The sequence below is a fragment of the Osmia lignaria genome, chromosome 6 (assembly GCF_051020975.1).
Source record: "Osmia lignaria lignaria isolate PbOS001 chromosome 6, iyOsmLign1, whole genome shotgun sequence".
Classification (NCBI taxonomy): Eukaryota; Metazoa; Arthropoda; class Insecta; order Hymenoptera; family Megachilidae; genus Osmia; species Osmia lignaria.
In genome coordinates this window covers 1,642,287-1,659,640 of record NC_135037.1, presented here as the reverse complement: position 1 = coordinate 1,659,640, position 17,354 = coordinate 1,642,287, and the positions used below count along the sequence as shown (strand labels likewise).

General features: G+C 39.4%; 2 protein-coding genes across 5 annotated transcripts; one reads left to right on the top strand and one right to left on the bottom strand.

The window, feature by feature from the left end:
• The first annotated feature begins 1,949 nt into the window (after positions 1–1,949).
• Positions 1,950–11,893, top strand: Gr10 (gustatory receptor 10). 2 transcript variants are annotated; one of them, XM_034318309.2, is made up of 9 exons: positions 1,950–2,283; positions 3,158–3,508; positions 5,746–5,888; positions 6,544–6,716; positions 7,557–7,761; positions 7,908–8,011; positions 8,390–8,513; positions 8,740–8,912; positions 9,985–11,893. In XM_034318309.2, exons 2-9 carry the CDS (start codon positions 3,276–3,278, stop codon positions 10,357–10,359), a joined length of 1,530 nt encoding a protein of 509 aa, XP_034174200.1. In that variant the 5' UTR covers positions 1,950–2,283; positions 3,158–3,275; the 3' UTR covers positions 10,360–11,893. The 2 variants fall into 2 exon arrangements, with proteins under 2 accessions (XP_034174200.1, XP_034174198.1); XM_034318307.2 differs by having other exon boundaries at positions 2,589–3,508.
• A 143-nt stretch (positions 11,894–12,036) lies between these two features.
• Positions 12,037–17,347, bottom strand: LOC117601496 (extracellular signal-regulated kinase 2). 3 transcript variants are annotated; one of them, XM_034318304.2, is made up of 12 exons: positions 16,622–17,347; positions 16,435–16,568; positions 15,613–15,832; positions 15,382–15,512; positions 14,972–15,147; positions 14,657–14,796; positions 14,389–14,581; positions 14,178–14,318; positions 13,915–14,093; positions 13,663–13,797; positions 13,415–13,566; positions 12,037–13,159 (listed from the first exon to the last, which is right to left on the bottom strand). In XM_034318304.2, exons 2-12 carry the CDS (start codon positions 16,522–16,524, stop codon positions 12,548–12,550), a joined length of 2,169 nt encoding a protein of 722 aa, XP_034174195.1. In that variant the 5' UTR covers positions 16,525–16,568; positions 16,622–17,347; the 3' UTR covers positions 12,037–12,547. The 3 variants fall into 3 exon arrangements, with proteins under 3 accessions (XP_034174195.1, XP_034174196.1, XP_076544889.1); XM_076688774.1 differs by adding an exon at positions 13,288–13,314 and having other exon boundaries at positions 13,021–13,159; positions 16,435–17,347; XM_034318305.2 differs by lacking the exons at positions 16,435–16,568; positions 16,622–17,347 and having other exon boundaries at positions 15,382–15,550; positions 15,613–15,754.
• Between the last annotated feature and the right edge of the window lie 7 nt (positions 17,348–17,354).

Here is a 17,354-nt window from a genome sequence, read left to right as displayed (position 1 = left end):
TATACTCTATAATGAAATTAAATGAAGCCAAAATTTTATCTTTCATCTTTAAATTATACTTTTTCTAATAATCGAGAAACGAAATTTCTGATTTAACGATATAATCATTGCTATTTCCTTAACTCTGTAATACTGCGATTTTATCTAGGCGAGTTTATTTCCCAAGTAAACAACTCCAAAGAAGCATATATTTATTTACAAAATGCAGCAAGTATCGTTCTGTTGAAATCGTTTTCCGCGCTATGGTTGATCGTTCGCTATTTTCATCTATTTTACGTCTGTAACGTTACACAACCGGTGATCTTGTGCACTACGAATTTCTCTATTTCATCGGAACCTTTGCTTATTATCATTAATGCTCGTCTCCCGTAAACTTACACGTGTTATATCTTAAACGTTGCGCGTAAAATTGAAAATTCAATTTATCAATAAACAACCTCAATTATTTTTCAATAATAGCAATATATTTCTTTAAAATTAAACTGTATTTTAAACGAGTTGTTTGAATAAACATTCAATCGAATCTTCTATTTTTTTTTTATTAAAAGAGAGAATTGAAGAATCGTGTTTGCAAGATTGTTCTTAATCTCTGTATTCTGATGGAAGGAAATCAACAGGTGCAAGCAATCATTGTTCAAGCATCTTAAGACCAAGAAGATGAACATTTTCCTCAGCTTAGAAAATCAATTAATAGGTAGAGGAGTCACGTTCTCGCTACGTCTTCCCACGATCGTCATTATTATCTGCTCTTGTCGTGGTTCTTTGTTCTCATCGAAAATTAATTGCTTTAAATCAATTGCACCCTCCCTATTTCACGAACCGTGCTCTTAATGAAGCGATACTCTCCTCTTTCGTTCATCCTTCCGCGCCCTTACTCTTCGCCATCGGTTCCTACGTGGTATAATAGACAGGGGATGAAAGCATACTTCCAGGTTTCGAAGGTGCATGGCTTTGTTTATTTTCAAATTGTTCGTCAGAGAAAAATGATGCGGGCAAAGGGGGTTGGCAATTAATATCTGCTGATCAGTGACCTGGATGATTGTCTTTAATTTGTTTATTTTCTTCGAAGGATGCTATTAAAAATTCTGTAAAGAGGAAAAAGCGTTTCGAATTTATTTGTTTATCGAAACGAGGGGATGAATTTTTTTTTTTGATTGATCTTCGTCATGAAAGAAGAACGAGGTATCAATGAGTGCTAAAATACGTACTTTGGGATGTATATTCAAGTGTTGTTCAACCACCCTCTGATGAGGTTCGTCCCTTTATCTGATAGAAGGTGGAAAGCAGTAGATAAAAGCAGCGCGATATAAGAGTTCGGGTACGAGTCATTTGTAATCTGTTTAGGGCTACCGCACCACCTCGGGGTTTTCGGTAAATCGCATTTGTCACTTACAGGAGACAAGAAACGATCAGAGCGAAGAAAGGTTCGCAACTCTGCGAAGAGGGATGAGAAATATATAGCACGTCTGTTCGAAGAAATGTACGAAATCCCGGCGAATTTCTTTTGCAATTCAATCGTATTTATAAGACGCGTCGAATCCTACAACTTTCCCTTTATATTTATAAAATGAAATCAAGAAGGCTAAAATTTGAAGATTGAAAGATTGCTAAAAACAAGAATGATTTCGATCGTTAATTTTAGAATGAAAACCTTGTAATGTATAACAGGAGATAAAGTTTTGGTGTCAACTAATTGTGTAAAAGGAAGAGAAGAAAAGTTGATGTTTCGGCAAGGTTCCCCCGATAACGTCCGTCAGTCGTTATGGATGGTGGGATCAAGTCGGATCGAGGCTTTTTTCAAATACAAGCGACAGAGGTGGTGAATAAAACACCTCCGATACAGGAAGGAAGAGGGTTAGAGAGGAGAACGCAGGCGCGATTGAAGGAAGGTGCGCGAGCGGCGAGAAGAACCTCCGGCGGGATTCTTCTATTCAGTTTACCGTGGCACCGCTTCCGAAACTTCTCGCGCTTATCATCCGCGGCGGGAAATCGATTCGACCGTGAGTTTCGATCAAGATTAATCGAGGGATAATCGAATTGGAAAGCCGGCAAGACTGAAATTAGATCAAGTATAATGAAAAGAGGAGATTTAAAGTTTGTTCAAAATTGTGGCGAGTGCTTAGCCTTAGAACAACTGACGTTGAAGTTAAAAATAAATAGAGGATGGAAAATAAATTAGCCCAGGTATATCCCGACCGAGGCACTCGAAGAATTCTTTTCTGATTTCAAATCTTGAACAGTGATGAAAACTTCTCACAGGTTTCTGTGAATACCACGGAAGAGGTATTCGTGCACTTTCTTTAATAAATACTGCAGTCTCTGTTTGCATACCGTCGGTTCCTGCGAATATCGTTTGTCTTCTTCCAAGAATATTAAACACAGTTTCACTTTTCAACGCGGAGAAACTTCTGTTCATAAAATATATTGATTTTTCACTTTGAATTATGAATAAGGTTTCATCTTGGTTGAACAATATAAAACTGTTTGAATGTAGATGGAATGTAGAACGCAATGACTTCGTGATACAAACAAACAGGACGCGACTGTATGCGAACTGGCATTTAAACGACCTGATCTGTTACTGACAGCTTGGAAAAAAAAAAAAAAATACAGCAAAAGGGATGACGCAACGTGGATGAAAAAAGAAAATCAAAATAGGGAAAGAACATCAGGAAATCTCCTCCCACTTCGTTAACGCGAAGTTGATTCGATCGATGACTGTTCGATGGTTATCAACTACTCTCTTGATTCAAGATTTCGCGAATTCAATTAGCCTGAAACGATTAAAGCGAAGCGTCGATAATCTCGTTGGGTCTGCCTGATTGATAAGCCAGTAATGGGATCGATCGATGGGAATATTTTAGGGGAAATGTCAACGATAAATTGGACAGTGTCGTTTACAGTCGCCTCCGATCTGTCCATATCGAAAATTAACGACGGAAGTGTTTTCAAATTGACTTAATAAACGTTTGGGTATCTTTCGGTGATGCCGCGCGACGATTAACGATCTGTAATTAAGAAGATCGATCATTTCTAAGTGAGGAAAACTTAGGCATCCCTTGTTAAGATAAATTTCGTGGTTAATTAAAAATTATACACCCTTCCGTTTGATCCACGAAATAACCGGAAGCTGATGTTTTCTATTCAACGATCGAAGGACTGATGAAAAGTAGGATAAAGGAGGGCATAAAGAAGAAAAATCACCGAAAGTCGACTAATATTGTCAAAGGAAGGTATAACGTTTTATGAAACGAGTGTAGAAGACGTCTGAGAGAATGGTATCGACAACATCCTTGTCGAGCTTTAACAACTCGTACAACGGAACGACGTTTCTGAACGAAACCTTCAAGATGGATATCACTGGAGATATACTTTGGTACTTTTACGACAAATTCCACAGCGAGACCAATTACTTGTTGATCATCTTGTACGTACCTGTGATAGCACTCGCAGTCACGGCCAATACCCTCGTCATCGCGGTGGTGTTCAAGTACCATTACATGCGCAGGTAAAAAGTACAATTATTTTAATATAATTTTCGACAATTAATTTTTAATTTTCTAAAATAGAAATTAACGCCCCTTGCGTAGCCCTTAAATCAAGCCTTTATAATTACATTTCATAATAAAATCTTTTCCAAAATTATTTTTTAATTTTGTAAAAATAGAAATTAACACCCCTTAATATTATTAAGTCTTTATAATTACATTTCATAATAAAATCTTTTCCAAAATTATTTTTTAATTTTCTAAAAATAGAAATTAACACCCCTTAATATTATCAAGCCTTTATAATTACATTTCATAATAAAATCTTTTCCAAAATTATTTTTTAATTTTCTAAAAATAGAAATTAACACCCCTTGCACAACCCCTAATATTACAAAGCCTTTATAATTACATTTGAAAATAAAATCTTTTCCAAATTTGTATTTGTATTTGCAAAGTAAAGAAAATAATTTCATTCGCATTACCATGTATGTACATACACTAAATAGACAAATATTTCATCTCTCGTCGAGTAAACAAAATGTTATTTCACTCGATTGATTCAATTCCCGTTTTAGGCAAAAGTTTCACGTTGACCGTCGTTATTAAACAAGCTATTGAATAATTAACGATACCAACGTGTTGACATTCCTGTCAGAGAAAAAATTCGAATCTTCGTACTTGAAGATTAGCATGGAAAAACAGCTTCAAGGAGCAGGCGCAATAATATACAGCGGGTAACTTTGAAGTAATTTAAACTTGTAGAAGGGAAATTTAACTAATGTACGGTGTGATAGTTGGATTAAAACGGTCTTGTATGGGTGCTTGATTAGGGAGGTCGTCATCCCTATCGCGGCTGTCGGTTTGCCATCAGGATATTGCTTTTAGAATCAATCTTGATATAGTTAATTAAGTTTGGGCAGGGCTTCTTTTTAAAATTGAGAAATTACCTCGGAAAGATCAAGGTTCACACAAATTTTCGCTTCGACTCTCTTACATTATTATTACGTTTTTATTAAAATTATTCAAACTTTACCTTTCTTATAATTAAATAATATAAAATTAAAAATGTCGATCATCAATGGGCCCAAAATCAATATTTAAATTTTTGATGCTCGTAGCGTGTTTAACATTAGCTCGAAAATTAGCGAAATGAACGTTAGATAAAAAAACGAGCCGCAACGGGCGAGTTTTTATCAGGTTGCCGGCAATTCATTTACATTCTCGACTACTTAGCACCTCGTTGGCAACTCTTGTATATCTTGCTCTGCCCCTGGACAAGCGCATTTCCTCGACCTAGTTTCGTTCTAAAGAACTCAGGAATATTGCTCAAGAGAGAGATAGAGATAGGTGTTAATTATGATTCATCATAGATTATTGATAAACTGCAGATGTACGATCAGGGTGGCACAGATGGGACACGTTTAATGAGTGATAAAAGCGTGTGAATGCGTGAGGAAGATGGAAACAACGCGTATGCAACCGGCTGGTAAACAATGGAGCACAAATTGAATTCACTGATAGAAAGTATCCGGTATAAACATAGAAGATTATCGGGTTTATTGAATATGCAAGGTATTATAAGCAAGAATTCAGGATTTAATTATAAACAAATGGATGATTGTTAGAAATTTCTGGTATTAGCAGTAATGGGTATTTATTTCCCTGTTTTTATTTTTACACATTTATTTATACAAATTTGCAAATTTATTCCATTTGAAAATTTAAGCCCTTTTTAACATCCTCTTTTTATAAATAAATGAAATGTATGCATTATCCAAAGCGCGGACCATAAAGAGGCACCAATGAATTTGATAAGTTCCCACGTTTTCCTGCATCGCGTTTCATGCTCCTACCGGAAGAAGAATGCACCTTGAACGTTCTCAGCCATTAGACTATGAAATGGTTAGCCGTGTGCTTATTTCCGACAGCGAAGAAGCGTCGTGCAAATAAGCGATCGGTTCGTTTTCGTGATACATGAACGAACGTCACGATTGGCCCGTTACAAGTTTATTTGGCGAGGAAAAGTTATTGCTCTCTTTCTCTCTCTTATGCATAAAGTTCAGGCTCGCGAATGAGAATTTTGATTTAATTTTGCAAAAATGTTCGAGGAATGAAAAATTTTTATTCGAATACTTGGAATATTGAAAATATGGAACCTCGGATGATTCTAATATCGAAAGTGTTTGATGTACCCAGATGTCGCGAAATCAGGCGATTGGCAATGTTTGACAAACCGTAACCCTTTTGTTCACAGTGTCACTAATTACTTCGTGGTCAACCTGTCGGTGGCGGATCTACTGGTTACCACTATTTGCATGCCAGTGGCTGTCAGTCAAGCAATTTCCATAGTATGGATCCATGGGGAAGTTATGTGCAAGCTATCGTCCTATCTTCAGGGTAATTAAACAGAATTCTGATCGATTGTATAAAAATACTTAACATCGATAGAAGGTGTCTGCAAGGTTAATGAAATCCTTCCAGAATTGCTTTTTCCTTTGAATAAGAATCGCACGGTTCTCTCGGCGATATTTACACTCTTCCCCGATGAAAATGTGACAGACAAATTAAATGAAAATGAAATATCACCGTCACGAATTGCCGCGACATAACTCATGGGCCGGTGAGCATCGTGGGCGAGAGTCAGTCTGGCTCATACATAAAAGATCCGCGCGGTTGTATGCGTCTATGCATGCACACGTACATGCACTTCCGTTTCCCTCGACGACCCTGGTGTCGATTAGTTTTTTCTTTTTTTACTTAATGCGACCTTCCTTCCCACGTTCGAGCACCTCGAGGTGGATGTCTAATTTATTCAATAGCCAACAATAACATTTAGCTAGCGAAAAAAAAAACGAGAAAAGAACTATTGTTCGCCCATTTCTTTCAAGGGGGTGGTTGAAAGTCACGAAAGAAGAAACGAGAAAAAGAAAAAAACGGTGTTCTATTGCTTTAAGCTCCTCGAGGGATCGAGATTGGAAAACTATTCTTTTCGGGAGATTTATTTAAAAAATAATTTTGGCCGGTCGATAAATTAAAAATTGTTTGTTCATAGGTGTTGCCGTGGCGGCCTCGGTTTTCACGATCACAGCGATGAGCATCGATAGATACCTGGCGATAAGAAGTCCTATGGCGTTTCGTCGTGTATTTAATCGTAAGAGCACGATCTTCGTTATCGTGGCTCTTTGGCTGGTGGCGTTAATTATATTTGCTCCCGTTTTAAGGGCGGTCAGTATAAAATCCTGCGTGGATTTCATTTTTTTTCTCTCTCTCTTTTTTTTTTTAAAATGCTTTTATTCCATACGAAGTACTGTTCAAAGGTTGTTAACGATGAGAAATGGTATCATGACAGGGTTTCATCGATACCTTTGTTGTCGTTTCGCTTCGTCGTATTCTTCTTTTTATCAGTTACTTGTTAAAAGCGAAATCCGAATCGAATTAAACTTTTGCAATTGAAACACACTGATAATTATCAGACATCGTTGTCTTCTTGAAAAATAAATATTCTTCCTGTCATAAGAATTTATTTCTCAAGAAATATCGATTAATAATCACAACGATGAATCTTCCAAATCATTTTTCATCTATTTTCCAACAAATTTCCCACTTCTCATTGCAGAAGAATGGCATCGAGTTTTTATAAGCCTCCTTTCTCGAAGCTCCCTCTTCGTTTATTATTTCTGCAATATTATGACTGTCAAAACTTCTTTTACGCTAAGTAATAAAAAGAAACGCTGTCAGTCCTATAAGTGTCAAGCATTTCGAGAATAGAGAATTACGCAATGAGCAATCAATGCCATTGTATACTTTGAACAGTTGGTACGTGGTAAAAAAAATGGGAAACCGAGGAGTTTGCTTTCGTCAATCCTAAAAGTGTCCTATTGCATCAGATTATCCCCAATTACTTTGGACAAAGTTCCAGCTGGCAGAGAAGACAGAAAGTGATATAATAAAACGTTCCACTGGAAACTTGAAAAGAAAGAAAGAAACTTCGTTACGAACAGACGTTATCGCCTCGGTTTCCCAAAGATAGATCGACGGACGGTTGTTTTCCAATCTCTCTTTCAGATGACCCTCCAGAGCCCGGGCATGGAACTTAGCAACATTACTTTCTACGGATCGTGGACAATGTCGAGGAATTTTACCGAGGATATCTCTCGCGTGTCACAACGGCCACCTGCGTTCTACATTTGTTCGGAGGACTTCAAGCCTCTTGGTATTAGAGCACATCTTTTCGGCGCCGTCTGTTTCGTCTTGGTTTATGCCATTCCCGGTAAGGTTATGAGTAATAGGGTGCCTAACTTTAACACGATCGCTTCCATCCGTCCCTCAAGAAAGTAACCGATATTTCTTTCGGGGAAAGATCAATCATTTTACCCCGATCTATTTTATTTTATTTCTATCGCTTTCTTCCTCTAGGTTTCGTCGTGATACTCTCTTACTCGATGATGGGTCGAACGCTCTGCTCCAGGAAACCGCCCTTCGATTGCGACAGCGTCGAAGGAAGTGCCAGCTCGCAACAGGTTGGTCGAATATTTGAAAATGGTTGTTTTCTGATGGAACTTGATAATAAATTTTATGAAAATTTCTATGAAATGGAAATTAATTTTATGAGTAGGACAAAGTAATATAATTTAATTCAATCAAATCCAGCCCAAAGATTCAATTCTCCAACTTTGCTTCGTTAAAGCCCATTCAACCATAGTTGCGTGGGTTACATATTTACATAAACTTCCATGTAACATAATAATTCTCCATCAACAAACTTCTCTGTCCTAATCTTCTTTCTACCCCCAGGAAATCAAAATCTTCATCAATCCAGGTGAACGAGGATCAAATGGAATCGTAATTAACCCAAATCCATCCAGGTTTATAATAGCTCACCTGTATTCTGTTCGCAGAGTTTCAGGCTGGTACGGGAGCGACGTCGAATTGCCTGGATATTGCTCCTACTGGCGGTGCTTTTCGCTCTCTGCTGGCTGCCGTACAATGTTTTAATGCTGTTAATCGATCTCGGAGCAATCGGTGAGTGGTGGGTTCGGTTACCGCACACCGGTTTTAATCGAATACCCTTGTATACCGTGGCAACTCGGTAGCGATATTCCTTCCTTTCGCGAGAAACGAGGCAGACGTTCGACGAGAGTTCATTCCGACGGGCAATCGAAAGTTTCTTCATTAAATTACCTGCGAAAGGGCATGATTGCGCGCGTTACTTTGTCCGTTGGACGATAAAGCGATGAAACTGTTTCAGGAGAAGGAACGGTTACGACCAATGCTCTATCCTATTGCCTGTTTCTGGGACACGCGAACAGCGCCTTGAATCCTATTGTCTACTGCTTCATGACTCGGAATTTTCGACGAAGCGTGGTGGAGATTGTTTGTCGCGGTTCCCGTGGCTTGGCACGTAGAAGACCCCGTCGAAGAGTAAGTGTCAATAGCGTGCCATTCTGCGCGTCGCTGCGTCTGCAGCATTCGAAGAACAAATTTTTCACCCCATTGCGCGACACTTGTTCAGAGAGATATATGAACGAAAAATTCGAACGTATATCGAAAGTTATATGAATTCGTATGCGACGAAATTTTGTATCAGATGAACGGGGTAAATTGAGGATAAAGGTTTGCATTGATCCAACGATATTGTCATTCGAAGGGCTGGGGTTTCGTTTCCACAGTGGTGTAACTCAATATTCGCCGCGACTATTAAAACGAAAACCAACGGTCCTTTGAACAAACGCCGCGACAACGGAAAATCGAGACCGATTGGGTAGTGTATTTTTTTTTATATTTATTTTTAGCGTTTAATTTTACCACTCGTGCCAGTCAAACGGCTGAAAACTTGACGTGTTGTTAAAGAAAAAAGAGAGTTTCGCGTTGCGATCGAGGGTGTCGAGCGCTCTTTGATATTTTATGCGCTTTTGTAAAAATGAAAAAAATCATAGAAAATCTACGGTACGAGCATCGACCTTGTTATCGCAATTATTTCGAACACAAGAAATCCTTCTATCATCTGCTTATCCGTGGAATTTATATGACACCCTACGAGAGACTATTTACGAGCAGACGTCACCCGGTGAGTATCGCGATTTCATCAACCCCCATGTGAATTCTCAGCGAAAGATCGTGAAATTATAGTCAGCACGTGGCACAAGTATTATTTACCCGGACAGTTTATGTGGTCCGAGTTGGTAATAATAAAATGGTTATATTTCTCGGTAGAAAAGCAAACACATCGGTCCGAAACGGTTGGTTTAATATGAAAGGCTCGAAGAAATAGAAAATTCTTGCGCAATGTTTACTCCATCCTGAAATAAATAAATAAATTAGAATTTTCAACCTTTACTTCGAAATGCAGACTCTATTCACCGTGTATATTTCTACCCTTTATTGTATCTCCGTCAGAGATATATTCCAGAGAATAGGAACATTTCGTAAAAGAGAAAGCAATAATCGTAAAAGATGTTTCATATCCTCCAGCGTTTCTCGCGTGCTGTTTCAGAGTGTTCAAGGAACGGGGGTGATCGATGACGTCTGCGCAGGGTGCAGCGCTGGTGGCACCGTGAGACGAGGATTGCTACGAAAACGAAGAATGTTACCCGGATGCGGATGCGGGCTACCGATCGGTGCTCATCACTCCGTGTTGGCGGTGAAACGAACGGCCACGACGAGCAGCGGATACGACAGCTTCTACAGCAGACACAGCCCTCACAGACGTTGCTATATGCTGCGAAGCCTTCGAGGGAGACCGCAAACACCGACGGGACAGGCGCAGAACTCGAACAAACGACAGGAAACCTGCTGCGAGAAGAACGTGACTATTAGTCAACCACGTGTTAATACCCTCGTTACTACAGACGAACAACGTTGCACTTAAATACCATCGATTACTTAACCAGTGATCCAACAGTTGTAGACGTTGAGGAGTTTTGGAGTGTTGGTAGTAATCGATGAAAAGATGAATGGAGAAACGAGTCTCGGGGCAAACGTGAATAAATTTTATCCTAATCGAAGTATTTTTCATTATTTATTCTTGCGACGAAGCAGGGAAACTTTGATTGATTGACTTTGAGATATTGAAAATTTGATACGAAATTATTGCAGAATTGCTGAACGGAACGAGGGATTTTTTGGTACAAATATCGTGTCATTTTTGGTAGTTCTTTTACGAGAAACTGCGCTACATGAATGATGAACGAAAGAAGAAAGGCACGGGTTGTTGTTAACGATGTACAGAACGGAGGGGTAAGTTTGTTAAGAGACAAGCAGGGCTACCGTTTCAAAGGAGAGTGTTGACACAGCGAGGAGCACTTATACTCCAACGACACTGTTTACCGCGTGTCTTTCGCACTCAGTTCCTTCTAACTTCCCTTCGAAATAATTCCTGGTATTAAAACTGATAAAAAAAAAAATATTGCAAAAGGGATGCAACTGCAACGAGACTGAACGAACGTCAATCGTTTGCAAATATTTGCTCTACTTCGGTAAACCTGTTCGCTCTCATTTGACGTCGAGCAATTCAATTAAATTCGATTAAATTTGAATTGAAATAGTCTCGATAAAAATATTTTCCCAGTCAGTTCAGGAATCAAAGATATCAACCAAAGTTTTAATTGATTTTTGAAACGGAAGAAATTGTTGGATTCATTTTTTTTCCCTTGAAACCTGACAGATCTAAGAAACTTTTCTGAATGGAAGTTGATCAAATTGAGAAGGGTGTGTTAAAGCGACAAGGGCGAGCCTTGGTACTCCGATACTCCCTTGAATATTTGCCGACCCTCGAAATAGATTGCGCACGATACGCTGGGAACAGAAAAGTATCGGGGTATATTTATAAAAAGCGCTTTATATCGATCCATGTTATTTCGCTAAGAAGCTCGTTGAGAAGGATGATAAGATTCGTGACAATTTAGAGGAAGCTTGATAACCAGGCTTAAAATGCGTGCAAAGAGTCTGAAACTTTCTTGGAACTTCGCATAGTTACGTACTTACGGAAATCTTGTCACGAAAATAGTTGAAATACCCGTCTGAAACGCAGCGAGGAAAAAAGGATGACATCGACGAGGAAGAAATCGTTTCACGGAATGGAAAAATGAAAATAGGGTTGGCCCCGCAGAGGATGAACTCTCGTCGCTGCAGCAGGCAATCTCTTTACGATTCTTTTTGATCGCGAACCGACAGGAAAACGAACGGCCGATACTGCTTTGGTAAAAATTTATTCCACGACGACAAGGTAATACATACGAATTGGACGGACCACCTAGCCGCGTAAAAGTATCACAAAAAAAGTATATTACAAAGAAATTTATACGCTACGTTTGTCGACGAGTAGTGTACAATTAAAGAAATTGCAACTTTGCCTATCGCTAAGGACAGATGGTTCCTCTTATCGTACGAAAATGATAACGCACCGCTCGTTGGCCCCCGTGTATCGATTGCCTTCGTTTCACCATATTTCTTATCAATTTCAACTTCTCTTCGATACAATTTCCATCGCGTTATTCAGAGGAACACGAAGTTACAGAGAGCGAGTTTTACGAATCTTCATCTGGCATTATCTGTTTTTTTTTTTTTTTTTTGTTTATTCTTATCCTATAGAACAATATAGTTCGCAAGCTTCTTCTTACCTAAGAGCTTAAAGTAGTCACTTGCCTGCTCGGTCGTTTATCATTTGCTACTTACGTATACGTTTACGAAACTTCGGCCGGTTTCTGTTTCCTTTCATCCGCCGGAATTAGAACGCACCGATTACACGGTACACAGTGATTTTTTTCTCTTTTCAATAATTTCTTGTAAAATTTATTTAGGAACGTTATAGCATCATAGCTTCCGAGAAAAAGAATCCTAAGAGCTAGGGATCTAACGCACTTAACGATGTAGACATAGAGAGAAATAAAAGCTGATCATTCGTGCATTTAATACTGACATCAGAAATTGACGATAATTTCAGAAGATTTAGAAAATCGCTATAAAAATATTTGTCGTCTTACAATGGTCGTAAATTCTAGCAGTCTGCCACCACTCTCCTGGTTCTCTTTCACCGGAAGCTCGACCCTGACGATATTTTACCATCTTATAGTCCCGTTTCTTAGCTCCTTGTACATGGACGCGGTTATTACACCGTGACTTTGGGTGTAACTGTCTAAGAAAGGCTTGGACTTTTTCTCGTTATTCCCATCGGTGACTGGTTTCTGGCACCTGGATACGGGAGCGGCGTTTTTCGTTCGGTTATTCGGGAAATTAGCTGTCTGTTGGGGTTTCTTAATACTGCTAGCGTCACATTGCGAGATGGTCCTGTAATTGATATCCTTCGATCTATAGAGATGGGACGTTTGCCCTTTGACACGGGACGGCATCGTTTGATTTAGATAATTTTGAACGACTTGATTCTTCGTCACCGAATGACGCGATTCGTCGTTGTTACGATTATCGGTGCGTTTGTCACTGCCACTGTTGCAGGTTCTCAGATAACCGCAATTATTGTCCAACGTTCTCGAGAAATATTTCGTTTGAAGACTCTTGGGACTGTCGTGAAGGATGGTGCTTTTTTGTCGATCCTCTTCTCTCCAGTTCACGTTCGATGCGGCTCGGTTCGGTCCACGGTTCTGCTTGCAATTCCTCCGCAACTTTACTCGGCCAGCTTGCGCTGGCTGACACGACTTTCCACCGGGCGCGCACTGAAATAGCGAAAATTTCGAAAAGACTAATGTTACGCTGGAAAGAACCTTCTCGATATCGTCGATCGTCAACCGGTAAAAAATAGAAACGTTGCGTGTTTGTGACGCGTATTAAATGATTACAGTACCTAAATGAATCCCACGCGACACGTAGCCTGTAACGAATAGAATCGTCCGTTTACTCTCATGGGAAGAGCACGACGAGTTTATAAATACATGAGGAAATTGAATCGACCGATTTCTGGGTTCACTTACCACGGTCACTTGATCCGATTGAATAGAACGCTGGGATTTCGATAATGGTCGTTGTTGATTGATGTACAAACAACTCTTGGTCGTGTTTGGTGCCAGATTGTTCGGAGCGCCGTTCATCAGATTGTAGGTGTATTGAGTTGCCACGGTTTTTGCTGTCGAAAACGATGAAATTTTTTATTAACGTCGTCGATTCCCGTAGATTTACACAATTTTATGAAAAATAAAAAAAAATTCAATTCTATTTTCACCGGTTGATCGAAAATTCCTCGTGTTCGACATCTGCGACTCTATGCAGGTGCTTATGGATCTTGTCTTTGTGGTTCTTTCACCGCTGTCAATTTGCGTGTTCCGTGTCGTCTTTCTGCTCGGTAGCTGGGTACGTACTGATAGAAAAAAAGAGATAGAACACCAGAACGGTTTATCATCAGCGTCACGATCAGGATCATCGTCGTCATTAATGTATCGGTTCTCTCTCGTATAATAAACGTTGTTAATTTTACCCTCTGAACACGAAGGTTCGTACGTATCAGTTCTACATCTGTCTTTACGTAAATCCTGGTACGAGTGCGCAAGATTTTTACCAACAGTCACGTCACCTTGACCGATGACTGGGCTACTGTTACTAATGGCTGTTTCCTTCCTGATGTGCTCCGAGAGTCGTCTGACTCTAGACTTAGACCTGATTTCGTTCAGTTAATAGATTAATTTTAGATGAATGAAATCAACCATCGTGTACGAATCGGGTAAACGTAAATCGACTCACATATTTTTGTGCTTGCGATGCTTCTCATCCATCATTGAATAAAGCTTATTCCTGTACTCGTCGACCGAAAGCTGTACATCGTCTCTGAGCAGAGGAACAACGTTGGAACCGCGTTCGGGTTCGTTGCTTCTTCTGTGAAAACTAGGAAGAAGGAAGGAATCATCGAGGCCATTAATCTTGTCTTCGTTCTTACGCACAAAATTATACACACTTGGCCACGTAAAGATGCTCCAACGCTTCGACAGCTGTTAATCTGTGATTCGGATTGAAGACTATCAGATTGCTTATAAGATTCAACGCCTCTTTCGGCACATCCGGTAGTAAATCCTTCAGTGAACGTCTCGGCCCGTACGGAGTCTTCTCTAATAAATTAGTACCGTAACCGGCGCAGACCGAAATTAAATCTGAAATAATTTACCAACCAGAGAATTCGACCACTTGCTACTATCGTCGTGAAAAATATCATCGAAAGTAATTACCTTCTTTCGTGGGCGGTGGAAGTGTGGCCATTATTCTTTCGACCTGATTGATCGTCGAAGAACCGGGGAAAAGTGGCTTTCCAAGAAGCATTTCGCCGAGTATACATCCCAAAGACCACATGTCTATACCCTTCGTATACCTGATCAACATAGCCAAAGAATCGTACAAATAAAATTTGTTCGTACTGCTGCGATGAAAAGACACCGAACCTCTAAATATATTAATCCTTTCAATTAACGATCATCGCAGCGGTAAACGTCTTAAGACTGTGTTTAAACACAGGCTTGAAAGTTTCATTGGAAACGACGGATTACCTCCTCGAAGCAACGAGTATTTCTGGTGCACGGTACCAGCGGGTTGCCACATAATCCGTTAGGGTAGGATCACTGGCGGTTTCACCGTCGCCTTCCCCTATCTGTGTGACGGATCGTGCTAATCCGAAATCAGCGATTTTGCAGTGACACTGTGCATTCAGCAGAACGTTCGACGGCTAGAAGGAATATCGACGCGCAGGTTAAGTACAGCTGAGCGAAGGACAAAAGGTATTTGGAATAAAAAAAAATAAAAAATAAAATTATTTTTCATCGTGGGAGGTATCTTAGAATAAACTAGGAGTCCAACATAGAACCTCCTAATAAATCCTACCAAACGAAATGAATCACCGGGTCATTCCCTCCTCTAAAAAAAGCTTCAGTTGCACGAAAGTGTACAGCGATCGTCTCACCTTCAGGTCCCGATGTATCACGTTTCCCGAATGAATGTACTTGATCGCCTTAAACAGCTGATACATGATGTAAACCTTGTGGACGTCCTTCAGGATGTTGCCCTTCTTAATGACGTTGTGAAGATCGGTTTCTGGGGAAACGGGCCGAAACGTGTTTCAGGCCAAATGTCTGAGAATCGTCGCGGCACGTGACCAGTCGTGAAATTCTTCTTCGAACCGGGTAAAACTCACCCATGTACTCGAATATCAGATATATGTCCCGGTCGTTGTTCGCCTTGTGAAGACCGATCAGTCGTATGATGTTCTCGTGATTGGCGAACGATAATAGGAACATTATCTCACGAAACGTCCTCTGCGCGTCAGTTTGGTTCCCGAAGGCGTCGAAGATCTTCTTCATCGCAACAGTCTCCTTGTTTTTCTTGTCGATCGCCTTCCAAACGATACCGTAAGCCTACGAAACAAATCTTATGTTTGTGCGCGGATTCTTATAGATTTTATTAATGACCGGCTAAAGTTCTTTGTTAGGTCGTTACGTGGGAGTGGGTACACGTGGTTGTCGTCGCTGTTGTATGTATCCGGCATTCGTTGTCATGATTATGTTAAGCGGTCAAGTATCGATTGCTTTCTAGTTATACTTTTTCGCGATGCAGGTACCACGACGACTGTCATCGATAATTTTATGTATATATGCATAGCATTCTTTTTTCTAGAACGTTCGCTTTGTTATATCCCATAAAAGACGACATTTTGTAGAATTTTTAATAGATACAGACGCTCAAGTTTATTAATTTCGTAATAGTCATTTTAATTTACTTTTAAAAAAATATTTTATATATGGATATATATGCACATACTAATTTCATAAATAAATGCATTATCGAGCAATGAATTTTAAACTGTCATTAATAGAAGCGCATATTGTTATTGCAACAAATATGACTGAATACATGAATAGCGTTCTACAGGGAAGAAAACTTAAACAGTTTTATAAATCCGTGATCTTGACATAGAGAATATATGAAATTGTAGAAATGATATTAAATAAAAAATTACCCCCTTTCCGAGGCGTCGAACGATGTCGTAATGTTTGCTGACGTGCGCGTCGATTTCTAAGATCTTTTCGGTGGTGTTTTTCGACGACATAGCGGCAAGAAAACGTGGACACGGTGAAACTTCGATACGTCGATCTGAATTGTTTAAGTTGTACAAAAATTTTCAAACGTAAACGACGTGTACAGACCGTAACGTATTCACATCTTTACACATCAGGAAGGAAGCTCCACTCGAACAGTTTTCTCATTCAACCTTTGACACATCAATGTGGCTATGTTTGTACAATTCGTGCAAGTTACTATGACGACAATGTTCCCGTGACACTGAACAACAGTGCCTGATCATATAGCGGATAAGCGGAAGTAAAAAGATACTGATTGAAACATTTTGTTTTTTTTACGTATAGGAAGTTCCTATCAGGAACGTCTTTTTCCATTTTTATTTCCTTTCCCTCAGGTGTTATACAAACTGTGGCTAACGTTATGAATCTCGTTCGACATTTACACGCTGAATAATTACACTTGCAAAGTATTATAAGACATTTCGCTATGAAAAATCGTTTGTTACATAGGAATCATTGGAATTACTACAATGCTTATGGGTTTAACTAAATGCAATTTGAACAAAAAATTATAATAAAGTATTCTTGGAACGCTACATGTATACTGGTCCCGAAGACAATAATCACGAATACCCTACGGTAGTAATGCGGATAATAAAGTGCCTTAAAGTGCCTTAAAGTGCCGTAAAGTAACAAAATCGAGATAAAAGCGTGCTACTATATCTAACAGTCGTGGATAAACGAACAATGCTTTGAAAAATCGCAATAAATTGTTCGTTTAAATGTCGATACAGGAATCACGCGACGCAGCACTAAAAATAAACATCTTTTTTTTGTCTTAACAGTAATAAACTCTTGC

What these genes read in the sequence shown, in the direction of transcription:
- Gr10 (XM_034318309.2), top strand. Translation starts at nt 3,276, where the DNA reads ATGGTATCGACAACATCCTTGTCGAGCTTTAACAACTCGTACAACGGA. An exon ending in GCTATCGTCCTATCTTCAGG is followed by an intron (nt 5,889 to 6,543) that starts GTAATTAAACAG and finishes GTTTGTTCATAG; the next exon opens with GTGTTGCCGTGGCGGCCTCG. An exon ending in GTAGAAGACCCCGTCGAAGA is followed by an intron (nt 8,913 to 9,984) that starts GTAAGTGTCAAT and finishes GTGCTGTTTCAG; the next exon opens with AGTGTTCAAGGAACGGGGGT.
- LOC117601496 (XM_034318304.2), bottom strand. Translation starts at nt 16,524, where the DNA reads ATGTCGTCGAAAAACACCACCGAAAAGATCTTAGAAATCGACGCGCAC. An exon ending in TCTGATATTCGAGTACATGG is followed by an intron (nt 15,513 to 15,612) that starts GTGAGTTTTACC and finishes CCGTTTCCCCAG; the next exon opens with AAACCGATCTTCACAACGTC. An exon ending in AATCGGATCAAGTGACCGTG is followed by an intron (nt 13,160 to 13,414) that starts GTAAGTGAACCC and finishes TCGCTATTTCAG; the next exon opens with TGCGCGCCCGGTGGAAAGTC.